Genomic DNA, 13,991 nt, shown 5'->3' on the forward strand with positions numbered 1-13,991 from the left:
GGAGCATCTCTACAAGAACAACTCAGTGATGTGGGAAGAAACCGAGACTAGAAGTTATAGCAAACTGAACATCTTGAAACAAAGTCATTGCTGAGATAAAGCTTCTGTCAAAAAAGACGTCACCTAATTATGTTAATATTGCAATACAGCTAATAAAGTCTTCTGAAGAGCATCAGTTGATATCATCACATGCCTGTGTCAACCAATATGGACAACTGATAAATGGCCCAAGGACTGGACAAGATTAGTGTTTATTCCTATTTCGAAAAAGGGAGATGCTACCAACTGTGGAAACTATTGGACCATTGCGCTCATACCTCATGCCGGCAAAATATTTCTGAAGATCCTACAGAGACGGCCACAACCTTACTTTGAACAAGCGTTGCCAAAGGAACAAGCAGGAACAAGAGATGTAATTGCTAACATTTGATGGATAATGGAAAAGGCAAAAGAATAGAACAAGGATATCTATTTCTGCTTCATCAACTACAGCAAAGCCTTCGACTGTGTTGATCACCAGAAACTTTGGAATATCATGAAGGATATGAGTGTGCTGAAGTATCTGCTCAGCCTCATTAGGAAACTTTACATAGACAAAGAAGCAACAGTCCGAACACAACACGTTAATATGGCATGGTTCAAAGAAAAGAGAGGCATCAGACAAGGCTGCATCATGTCACCATTTTTCTTTCATTTATATGGAGAATGCTGGACTTGCCGAAAAAAAAAGGAATCAAAATTACTGGACAAATTATCAACAGTCTTAAATACACAGACGATACAACATAGATAACAACAAGCTTTTGTGGAATCAAGGACTTATTTTGAAGTGTCAAGATGGAAAGCTCAATCATGGGACTCCGACTCAATACAAAGAAAACAAAGATATAGACGACTGCCAGGTATGACCGGGACACATTTGAGATAGACATCTACAAACTGGAAGTTGTAAAGGACTTCAGCCTACTCAGATCAATGATCACTCAAGATTTGGAAAATAATACCAGACATAAATACGAGAATAGCTATGGGCAGGCAAATCAACAATGAAGTCAACGGATAAGGTCTTCAAATAGAGGAATATTTCCCTGGCAATGAAGACACCGCTCATACATTAGCTAGTCTTTTCTGTACTAACATATGGTTGTGAAACCTGGACAATGAAGAAACAAGACAGAAGAATCAACCCCTTCAAATTGTGGTCCTTGAGAAGGATGTTATTAATTCCAAGGATGGCAACAAGAACAAACAAATCAATTTTGCAACAAATAAAGCCAGATATGTCACTTGAAGAAAGAATAACCAAGCTACGACTTGCCTACTTCTGACACATCAAAGGAAGACAGAAATCACTAGAAAAGGACATAATGGCTGGAAGAATAGAAGGAACAAGGCGAGGAGCAAGATCAGCATCCCAATGGCATGATACAATCAAGATAACCGAGGAGAACACCTTGATGGACATATCTAGACTTGTACAAGATTGATCTTCCTACAGAACGTTCATCCATCAAGTCGCCATGGCCTGAGATCAAGCTGAAGGCCGTATAATAATAATAATAATAATAATAAAAATAATGTTTAGAGCAGTCATGCTGCAAAATAATTTTTCAGTCAATCAGCCCCTCCCTGATGGTACTGCATGATTGGTAAGTATCTGCCTGTATTTCTCATCATTGTGGACATCAAGAAATGGGCAAAGTTGAGGACCACATACACATAGCTTGCCAAGGAAACTTAGTCCAGCAGATGAATGACACATCATGCTAACTTCCCTCCGGAATCAGAAGTTAGCAAGTAGTGCTATCAGTTCAGAGCTGGCAGTAACCACTTGGACCAAAAACACCAAAATACTATTTGGAAAAGTCTCATCACAAATGCCCTGCATTGAAGAATAGCAGCCAAAAAAAACCCTTCGACATGGAAATAAGATAAAGTGAGTCAACTATGCATTAAAACAGGAATTGGGTACTGTTAAGACTGCGCAAGTGTACCTAGAAGAATCGATGCTGTTATGAAGGCAGAGGGTGGCCACACTATTACTGATTTGATTTTTGATTTAAACTTCTCTTTTCTTCTTTTACTTTCCATTTTGGCAATTGATGAAACAAACGGTTAACATTTCTATTTTTGACAGCTTTCTTACTTTGCAGCATTTTCTCCACATCTTCCTAAAACTGTTGCACAGTACTGTACGTACTATGTGTATTTTAAGGTTCAAATGGTTTATTTAGATGTTGGAGCTTTTACAATACTACAAGTTTTTATTCATCAAGTAAAGCAATGAATAATGATATCAGTATATGTTCAATCATATTGAAAGACTACAGCCACAGGGAAGCAGAAAGCAAGACTTTGAGAAAATTTCTACAATAAAATGACTTTGAGTGGGCGTTATGTTTCCCAGTGCTGAGGTTTATGATCTGACTGTTCTATGTTTAGCTGACAGTTGCAAGTGTTTGTGCTGAGCGTAACATACGTTTTAATCAGTAAAGAGCTACTGAACAGCATCATCAAAGATGTATGACAAATCGGAAGAACACATTCATAGGAAATTTTGAGTCTTTTACAGGAAAATCTGTACACTCAATTTTTTTCTAGTTTCATTATTATTAGAGTCATCAGCTAGAGGGGGAGACATTTAGACAAATCTGCCTTCATAATTACTTTTTAGCCTGTCGTGAATAACCAATCGAGCTAAAATACCATTCTAGAAATCCTTTACATGCAGGAGCTAGTTATTCTCCTTTTTCACACCATCAGCTAGCCTTTTATACTGCACATCATCATTTGATGCAATTTAGTACAACACCTGATACATACCACTATTTTACAACGTAGAAAATAAGTGTATAAATATGCAACTATTAAACATAAGTGAAAGGTCCGTATGCTGCTCAATCTGCTGGTAAAGCTTCTAGCAGACACAGTGCCTGATAATAAGAGAATATGTTTGTATAGTTTTAGCACAGGTCTTAATGGAATTGTCTCAACATGACAACTTACCATATTGAACCTGCCCTAGTGCTATGTGTAGTGAGACAATTCTGTTGGAAGTCATTCTTTTCAGGAAGGTTACTCTACTTTTAATAAGGGCAAGGGATTCTAGTGTCATGCATACAACAGTTTCTTAGAAAATGGCTCATTGGTACAGTTAAAAACTGCACAGAAATGGGCCTTATTCAGACAGTGCAATGTGGCTACATATTTTGACCGGATCTATGGGTTAAATGCACTGAGCAAACTGCATCATGGGGATCTATGATGCTGTTATTTTGGATTATTAGACTCTGAAAAAAGGCAAAGTAATTTGAAACTATAAATAGATGAGGATTAAAGGAAATCTGTCAGCAGGTTTTTATTATGTAATCTAAAGACAGCATGCTGCTGATGTTAAAACAGAGATTTCAAAGATATGTCTCTTATCAGGCTACCTGCTGTTGTTTACTTTAGATTATTGTTTTAGCACCAGGACCTTTGCATTGCTAGGACTACATTGCCTTGTGTCCAGTAGTCTGACATGATCCTGCTGTGATTAGCAGCTCACTAACTATAGACATTGTATACATAGAGCCGGGTGTGGGCAGGGCCAACTGTCTCAGTAATGCCACATTCTAAATCTAAAATCTCTTATTGTGTCACTGCTGCATTCAGTAAACTAAGTAAAACATAGTTGGATTCAGAATCTCTTTACCTACATAATACTGCTCTCAAATGAGGTAGCAAAAACCTGCTGACAGATTCCATTTAAGCATGTGTTATGTCTTATTAGACAATAACATATTTAAATCAGGTTGTATTAGAAACCATTGTTTCTAAATTATAAATATAAAACTTACCCTCCTTTAATGTAGTCAAGGAACGAAACTTCTGTTTCCACTAGAAAAGAAAGCAAAGTAACCTAAAAGAGAAGCAAAAAGGATTAGAAACGGATATTGCTAACACTACTTTATGCTCAACATAGCTAATAATACTTTATTTGTAATCATCTGTATCTAAAAGTAGCGTAAACATCCTAAACTGTTAACATAAAGCAGTCCTCTGAAGCTTATTAAAGTATTACTAAATGAAACATATTACAAATTTAGAGTTTATGTCAAAGATTAATGTTGTGTCTTTCTGAATGGCCATTTATTGAGCTAATCTACACTGATACATTGTGCATTATCAATATAACGTTCACTATTTGATTGAACGGAGTTGAAATAAAACATGAAATGTGTTAAATATTTCATGTATACAGTGGTAAATGATTTGTAGCTTGAAGGATGTTTGTGAAATTGGGGATCAGTAGCAAGATTGAGAACATGAAAAGCATCAGCAATGGTCTATCACAGTATTCATATTTGCTCGAAACAGTTGTCTAGTTTTGGCAACATTTATTACATATTTACCTAAATGCATGCATTTCTGGCTAATGATTTTAGCAACTAGGTTTCATTAAAAAATTAGCATCTTTTACAGGATTTTTGTTTCCCTGCACTATAATGTAGTCTGTGATGCTAAATCAGCTGAGCAGACCTCAGAAAAAAAACATAAGGTTATAAACTTTTCCATAAGACCATCAGAAAAAGGTCACTGACGATTCTCCGTTAACTCATTCTGAAGCCAGAAATAGTGTAACAAACAGGCTTTCGAAGGCAATGGTGCAAATTTTTTAATGAAACCCAACAGCAAAAATTATGTTTAGCTCCTGACATACATTTAATTAAAAAATAAATGTCAACATTAGACAACTCCTTTCAGACATTATATTCTGAAATACTTTATGAGGTCCTGGACAGTTTGGGGGTACGTGGTAACGCCAATGATAATATCATTATTTTAGAGAAGTAACATAAAGCTGTAAGACGGTACTCAATTTTATGTTCTGCTAATATGTCCAACAAAGAAGCTAAAGTAGTGAACCCAGCACTGATTTGGGGGCGCACACTAAGGGGGTGCACAATCCTTGTCTGCAGCCAAACTTGAGTCCAATATACGTATGCATACAATAAACACACTGATCAAAGAAGAGCCTTGGTCAAAGCAGGCAAAAGACTTTATTTTAAGGAAGTTAGATGCTTTTATAACGGTCTCTTGGGAAAGATTTGGAATCCTTCCAAAGGACGCAATTCTTTATCATATGTTTCAAGCAGTTCTAAGCAGCAGACAAAAGGAAGTAAAGCCTGCTTTACACCATACGATCCAGCATACGATATCGTATGCGATCGTACCCGCCCCCATCGTATGTGCGGCACGTTCAATTTGTTGAACGTGTCGCACAAACGAGTAACCCCCCCGTCACAAGTACTTACCCATCCATACGACCTCGATGTGGGCGGCGAACATCCACTTCCTGGAGTGGGAGGGACGTTCGGCGTCACATCGACGTCACGCGGCAGCCGGCCAATAGAAGCGGAGGGGCGGAAATGAGCGGGACGTAAACATCCCGCCCACCTCCTTCCTTCCGCATTGCCGGCGGGAGCCGCGGGACGCAGGTAAGATCTGTTCATCGTTCCCGGGGTGTCACACACTGCAATGTGTGCTACCCCGGGTAAAATGAACAACCTGACGTTCAATTTTTAGGAATTGAACGACGTGCATGCGATGAACGTTTTACCGTTCAATCGCAATCGCACAAAGCTGTTACATGCTAAAATGTAACTTACGATGCCGGATGTGCGTCACTTACGACGTGACCCCGCCGACACATCGTAAGATATATTGTAGCGTGTAAAGCAATATGTCTCTCCTATTTCCTTAACATTTCTTAATGCGCTTCTTAACACTGTACTTTTTCTAATACACTTAAAGGAAAAGTAATATACATGTTTCTTCATTCGGTGATTTCCATATTTAATTGAAAGGTTAAGTACAGATAGTTTTTAAGTGTCTTTAAATGTCCCTCAATGCAAATATGGGTGCAAGCACCATCTTGTCCTGTGTTTTGGGTATCCTCATATAATCCTACCCATAACAACACTAAGGGTATCAGCCATCTTATCCTGTATTTTGGGTATCTTCATATACTCATGCCCATAACAACACTAAGGGGTACTTTACACGCTGTGACATCGGTAGCGATTGCTAGCGATGTCGAGCGAGATAGCTCCCGCCCCTGTCGCTCGTGCAACATTTGGTGCTCTCTGCCGTAGTGAACATTATCGCTATGGCAGCGTCACACGCACATACCTGGTCAGCGACGTCGCCGTGACCTCCGAACAATCCCTCCCTCAAGGAAGAGGTGCGTTCGGCGTCATAGCGACGTCACTGCGGCGTCACCAAGCGGCCGGCCAATAGAAGCAGAGGGGTGGAGATGAGCGGCCTTAACATCCCGCCCACCTCCTTCCTTCCGCATTGCCGGTGGACGCAGGTAAGGAGATGTTCGTCGCTCCCGCGGTGTCACACACAGCGATGTGTGATGCCGCAGGAACGACGAACAACATCGTACCAGTGGCAGCAGTGATATTAACGAAATGAACGACGTGTCAACGATCACCGTTTTGGAACGATTTTGCAATCGTTGATCGTCGCTCATTAGTATTACATGCTGCGATGTCGCTACCGACGCTGGATGTGCGTCACTAACGACGTGACTCCTACGATATATCGTTAGCGATGTCGCAGCGTGTAAAGTACCCCTAAGGGTATGTGCCCACGATCAGGGGTAGTAGGTGTTCTGGACGCAGGATATTTTTGCTGCAATGGCTGTGTTCTCCCGAACAGGAGACCGAAGCATCGCCACACGAAAAATTGACATGCTGCGGATAGGAAAGCCATGCAGCAGGTCAATTTATGAAGAGTTAAGAAGAAGTATAGAGGGTATGGGGTTTCTATAAATCCCATCCACTGTGCTTGTACTGTACAATGCAGCATTTTGAACAACGCAAAACCTCACTGCGTCCAAAACACTGTTAATCATGATTTTGGGCATGGACCCTTAAAACTTGGGAGCACAGCGCAGCAAAACAGGTCTGGGGCTACTTAATGCTAACTGATCCAGTGTCATGAGAAAACCACTAAAGAACTCAATAGGAACAGCAATAAAACCATTATTATTCAAGAAACTAAAGAAATAAGCTTTAAAACCTAGATTTTTCAAATTAATCTTGTAAATTCTGGCGAATTTTGAGCCTTTAGGAAAATGTTTCTTTATTCATTGTCACATTCTAGGAGCCATAAGGCTATGTGCGCATGCTGCCTCTTTGTGGTAACAACAAAGATGCATGTTTTTGGCCCAAAAAAAACGCCCCCTCGGCACGCTTTTTTAAAGCGCTTTTGCCCAGTGCGTTTTTTTAAGTCAAATCTATTGACCAGAAGGGCTCAAAAACGCTGCAAAAACGCAAAAAGAATTGACATGCTGCATCTTTGTGGTCACCACAAAGACGCAGCCAAAAAAAAAGCTGCAATGAAATCTCATAGGCTTTGCTGGGGAAGGAAATGACTACAGTTTTGGGACCAAAATTGCATACAAAAAACGCACAAAAACGTGGCAAAAAACAATGTGCACACAAGGCCTTATAGTTCTACTTTTTCATCAACATAGCTATAGTAGGACTAAGAGAACTTATTTATTTATTTATTTATTATGGGTAGAAATAGAAAAAAAAGCAACAATTCTGTTTTTATTTTTTGAAGTTTTAAATCTTACTTTATCCACATGTGACACAAAGTGTTCACTTTCTTCTGTGGGTCAGAGCAATAATGGCAATAACAAGTTTATATGGTTTTATTTACATTTGTACAATTAATACACTAATTAATACACTACTTGAAAGAAAAAAAACAACAACATTTGATTTGTGTCCTAGTATACTGAGAGCCATATACAGTATTTTGCAATTTAGTGTCAATCGAGCTGTATGAGGATTTATTTTTTACAAGACAAGATATATTTGACAAGATATATTTTTTATTGGTACCATTGTGTGGAAGATACAACCTCTCAATTACTTTTTATTACTCTTTTTAGGAGTTTTAATGACCAAAAAAACCAGCAATTCTAAGGTTTTATGCTCTGTTTTAAACACCAATCATTATGCAATTTAATTGGCATATTAACTATAGTCTGTAAATGTATATAATAATCACCATATACCAATATTCTAAAGGTTTTTTTTAATGTTCTACTGCTTTCACAGAAAAAAAATCTAGTTTGCCATATTCCCGAGATCCATAATTTATTAAGTGTTTCTTTTTACTGGATAAGCTGTAGTTTGCACTGGTACCCAATTTACATGTTTTTACATTTTACTATGTGTGTAAAAGAAAATCACTTTCTAGCCAAAATAGATTTCTTTTACACCGATTTATCATTTACAAAGCTCTATGAATTCCTTTTTTTGTAAATAACAAAATGTGGTTTTTATTGGAACCATTTCGGCGTACTGTACAAACTTTTGATCATTTTTTCATTCCTTTTTTTGTGAGGAAGGACAAAGAAAACAGCTATTTTGGCATAGTTTTTGTTTTGCAATGTTCACCATGTGGTATAAATAATAATATACTGTAGTATTATTTTACATGTAATTTCTGATGTGACAATACTAAATATTTATCAATTTTAAGTTCCCTTAGTTTAATCTGAAGCAAAAGATATATACATTTTTAATAGGCTCCTGTTTGTTTGTTTTTGGGGGGGGGGGGTTTTACGTTTAAAACACAAACAAAACATTATACATTTTTGTACAATATTTATTTGTTCCCCCACCCCCTAAGGACACACAAACATTTGATCCTATGATTCCATATATACTACACTGCACTACTTGTGTAATACAATGCATTACCTCATCCTGATAGAGTAACACTGGCAAACTGTCAGATCCTGCCTCATGCGGTTGTAGTTTATGGCAGAAACAGAAGCCATTAGCATGCTTTTGGTTGCTACAGCAACCCATTGATCATGCTACGGTGGAGCTGATGGGCTGACAAAGGGAGTGCTCTCCTTCTGTCCAACTCCTTATGCGCCAATGTCACTATTGACAGTGGCATATGATGGGGTAAACTGCTGGGATTGCAAGAACATGAACTCAAACAATTACAGCAAGAGCTTGGCTGTGTATATCAATACAGGCTTTTTCAGATGATTGCATTGTGTCTGTATATCATATATACACACTATATAGCACATAGTGATATATGTTTAAGACAATATCTGTCATATAATGCTAAGCCATTTATATTAACAATTAATGAAAAGCAACCTTCTCTTTCCAGATGAAAAAAGGGCAAGTACCTTAAGAAATTAACAAGGTAAGATTTTGATAATTTTATATAGTAAGTGTGAACAGATTTGAACAGGCTCCTCATTCACCTAACATAATTATGCAATAGACAAAGATGATCTGATAATTATGATGCACAGTGTTTCCTCGAAAATAAGACACTGTCTTATATTATTTTTTGCCCTGAAAAATGTGCTAGGGCTTATTTTCAGTGTAGGGCTTATTCTGCATGAAACACAGTTGGGGTTAAGTTCCCCCCCCCAAAAAAAAGCAGATCCTCACTCTTAGGAGAATAATACTTACTAGACTCTACGTCTGCGTTGCTTCCAGGTCCTCCTACAATCTTCGAAGGGTGCTCCCAAGCAGGTATGCTTCACAGCGGTCCTCCCGTTTCTGGCTGACACTCATATCAGATTGCACACAAACATCTGATTGCACACACACATCAGATAGCACATACACATCAGATCGCGCACACACATCAGATTGCACACACACATCAGATCGCGCACACACATCAGATCGCGCACACACATCAGATCGCGCACACCCAAAATCCAGTGATACCTATTGCTTCCGGCCAGCAGGGAAACCTGGGATGCAGTGCAGTGGAGTGCGAAGACCTGTGCTGGAACGCATAGAAGAAATCGGTATCACTGGATGTGGTGAGTGTATGTAAGCTGATGTCTGATTGTGTGTGGGCTAATGTGTGTGTGTGTGTGATCTGATGTGTGTGTGTGGTCTGATGTGTGTGGGTGTGCGGTACACCGCAGGTCCTTGATGAGTTCTACTGCAGGTCCTCCCATTCGCCATTTGGTGAGTATGATTGCGGGGTCTTCTCTCTTCTTTCTTCTCTCTTTTGGGGGGTGTCTGCTTTCTATAATGAAGTGTCCTGCAGTATTCTTCAACTTTTTTAGCTGCATGGACACTTCATTATTGAACCATGACTAGGGCTTATTTTGGGGGTAAGACTTATATTTAAGCCTTACACCAAAAAGGCTAAAAATTCCCGCTAGGACTTATTTTCAGGTAAACACTGTAGTATTTTATTTTACAACAAAGAAAATATGTATTTGAAAGACCCTTCTGGTATATACAATTTTTACAATCTGTTTGCCTTGTAACTAGAGATTATCAAACCAAATTTGTGTGAAAATTTTAGGATTCTGTGAATCTGAACAATTTACAATGCAGTATGCGCTATTTGCCTAAAATGAATAATGGCATTTTACACATTGCAAAGGATTACATCAGCCAATTAAGGCTGAGGTGCGGCCAGACGGGCTTCCACAAAATACTTGATACTATCACAGCCAATCAGGGACTATCACAGCCTGTATAAAAGCAGAGGCAGGGAAATCAGCAGCCATGTTGTGGTGAATCTAAATCATGAGAGAATGCTGCAACTCACAGCTTAGCAACAGAGATAGGGTGAGAAAGCCATAATATGCCGAACAAACATTACAGATGTGTGTGACAACAATTACCATCCGTTTACCCACAAACACATATGTTGAGGTCACTTTGATATTACAAAGACTATGTTTGTGTTAACGAAATTGGGACTGTATCTTACTGATTTGAGAGTGTTATTTACATTTTTGTGGGAAATACTTGCAATCTGCTAAGATAATTATTTTTTTCATCTTGGTAAAAATACAGAATTTACATTTTAAAATATTCGCTCATTCCTAATTTTAAAAATCTTAACTGACTGTTTAGTCTCTCTTCCTTTTTTTCCCAAGGAATAGTGTAAAAGGGTTGTTGTCAGCAAAGCAGAAAGATAAGAAAGGCAAGTTAATAATGTTATAATCTTTAATAGGATACTTAACAGGAGATTTATGTAAAAAGGAGCAGCAATTTGCTCTTATTCTAATTTACTTTTCATTTACTAAAATGAAAGTAAAAGTGGAAAGGTTTTTGCATCAGTTATCAAAGATCATTTGCATTAGAATATTCTATAATCAAGTGAAATGAATACTTGTACATTTGTCACATTTTACTTTAATACGGCTGTTGATATGTAAAATGTTTTCCGCTTGATTTTTATCTCCATTTTAGAGGTCTATGCTTTGTATTGGCTAAGACTATTTTCACACTAGACTGTTTGGTGAAAAATCACAAAAAGTCTGAATACTGCAGCCGTGAAAGCAGCCTTAAGGTTACTTTACACGCTACATCGCTAGCGATGTCGAGCGCGATAGCTCCCGCCCCCGTCGCTCGTGCGACATTTGGTGCTCGCTGCCATAGCGAACATTATCGCTACGGCAGCGTCACATGCACATACCTGGTCAGCGACGTTGCTGTGACCGCCGAACAATCCCTCCTTCAAGGGGGAGGTGCGTTTGGCGTCATAGCGACGTCACTGCGGCGTCACTAAGCGGCCAGCCAATAGAAGCAGAGGGGTGGAGATGAGCAGCCGTAACATCCCGCCCCCTTCCTTCCTTCCGCATTGCCGGTGGACGCAGGTAAGGAGATGTTCGTCGCTCCTGCGGTGTCACACATAGCGATGTGTGATACCACAGGAACGACGAACAACATCGTACCGGTGGCTGCAGCGACATTAAGGAAATGAACGATGTGTCAACGATCTCCGTTTTGGAACGATTTTGCGATCGTTGATCGTCACTCATTAGTGTTACACGCTGTGATGTCGCTACCGACGCCGGATGTGCATCACTAACGACGTGACTCCGACGATATATCGGTAGCGATGTCACAGCGTGTAAAGTACCCCTTACCCTAAATGTAATGGAGTCTCCCTCTGCGGAGAAAGGGCATCACTGACACACAAAGAAATGTAAAATATTCTTAATATGCTATATTGTAACGAGACCATTTATGTTACTTACAGTTCCTGAATTCAGATACTTTTTCTTTTTTCCCTTTTTCTTCGCATTTATTACCTTGAAATGTGAATAGAAAATGATTAGAAATCAAAGGGAAAGTGAAAATGTATTTGCATTTGAATACAAAATATTATGTCTCATTTATTAAATTTAAGTATTTATTGCCTTTGTCATTATTACAATAATGAAACAATTTGCTGCCACATTCAATAAAAAACATGTTTTTAGTCTCAATTGCTATACAGACAGAATATATTTACTGTAAATATATACAGTACTCTGCAAAGGTTTTAGACAGGTGTAAAAAACTTCTGCAAAGAATACTTGTAAAAATAGAAGTGTCAATAGTACAGTTTTACTAATTAACAAAATGTAATGTAAGTGGATAAGTAAGATTTTTTTTAAAAACTTAAATGAAAATATGGTGTAGCCACCCTTTGATTTCATAACAGTATCAAAGCATCAATTCTTTTATGTAAACTTCCATGCAGTTTTTGAAGAAACTTAGCAGGAAAATTGTTCTAAAATTCTTGGAGAACTAACCACAAGTCTGTGGATTTTCGGTTGTGAAAATCCTTCTGTCTTTTCTTGTAATCCAGGACAAACTTGATGATGTTGAGCTCAGGGCTCTAAGGATACGAAATCATCATTTCTCGGGCTCCAGGAATCATATGTTATTGCATGATGGATAAGTAACTGCCTGTATTTGTTAGCATTAGGACACCATAAATTCTGACCAAATTCCCAACTCTACTGGCTGAAATGTAGCCTTGAACTTGCAAGGATCTTCCACCATGCCTCACTGTTGGCTGTAGACACTTCTTACTGCACCACTCTCCAGCTATTTGAAAAGAAAATTACCTTCTATTAAAGCCAATCATTTAAAATTTTGACTTATCTGCCCAGAACACTGCTGTAAATGTTATCCACCCTTCTTGGCTTTCCTAGGGGTAGTAATAAAATAGAATAATGCATCACATGTAAAGTGTCATGTCCCTGGCCTCAAACTTCCATAGTTTTTTCTTTATTTAAACTACATTAAAAGGTCTTTAACATCGACTGTCAGAGAATTTTAATAGGGTTCAAGTTGCTACATTTTTTTCCTTCTCATTCAAAAGTAGACTAAGATTTGTGCTTCGACCCTTTGTCTTGTTATGTAACTCACTGGTTATTCAGATCCTTCAGTATTTTCAGAAGTCATGGATCTGTCATTATTTTTGTTTTGTTTTCATATTTTGAATTGCTGAGTTAGTTTTATCTTTTATGTAACAGACCTATTTCTTCTGAAAAATTCCACAACTGACTCATCAGTTTAAGAGAAGTCTATATTTTCTCCCTGGTTTGCATTTTATTATTTTGCCTTGCAACTTTCCAATACATATACTGTCTTAGTTTTTTTTTCTAATCAATACAATAGAACTTATCTGACATAAGCAAGACTTTCAGTTCTGAATTCTTATGCCACTTACAAGATGAGTTATCATTGCAATATCAGAGAAATTTTTGAGAATCTCAAAGATTGTCCGCTTTCATACAATGACTCTCACGATTTGAATGATTTGAATGATGTCACACTGTTTTTCAAGCACAACCTTTTCCTGACATACAGTAAGGTGAAACATTTTTAGGCAGGCGAGAAAAAATTGGTGCAAAGTAAAAATGCATTAAAAAAAGAATTGGTAACAGTAAATTTAATTAATTAATAAAATGCAAAGTGAGTGAAAAAGTGAAATCCAAATCAAATCAATATTTAGTGTGAGCACCCTGGGCCTTCAAAGCAGAACTAAAGCATTAACTCTTCTAGGCACACCTGTACAGAGTCAGGATTTTTGTAGGATTTTACTCATGTGTATTAGTAACCAATTTTACCAAACGTCACAATGATCATCAATTGCACATAGGTTGAAACAGTCAGTAACTGAAACTGAAATAC

The 13,991-nt window shown here is 38.1% G+C and overlaps 1 protein-coding gene across 1 annotated transcript in view; it reads right to left on the bottom strand.

Annotated features, from left to right (window-relative positions):
• CPNE8 (copine 8) overlaps positions 1-13,991 on the bottom strand; it is a 406,483-nt gene that overhangs the window by 77,174 nt on the left and 315,318 nt on the right. Inside the window, exons 12-13 of the mRNA XM_075345128.1 lie at positions 12,062-12,115; positions 3,840-3,901 (exon numbers count right to left, since the gene is read on the bottom strand). Of these exons, the coding sequence (XP_075201243.1) occupies positions 3,840-3,901; positions 12,062-12,115 (116 nt within the window). The remainder of the gene's footprint in view (positions 1-3,839; positions 3,902-12,061; positions 12,116-13,991) is intronic.

The sequence above is a fragment of the Anomaloglossus baeobatrachus genome, chromosome 4, assembly GCF_048569485.1.
Source record: "Anomaloglossus baeobatrachus isolate aAnoBae1 chromosome 4, aAnoBae1.hap1, whole genome shotgun sequence".
Taxonomy (NCBI): domain Eukaryota; kingdom Metazoa; phylum Chordata; class Amphibia; order Anura; family Aromobatidae; genus Anomaloglossus; species Anomaloglossus baeobatrachus.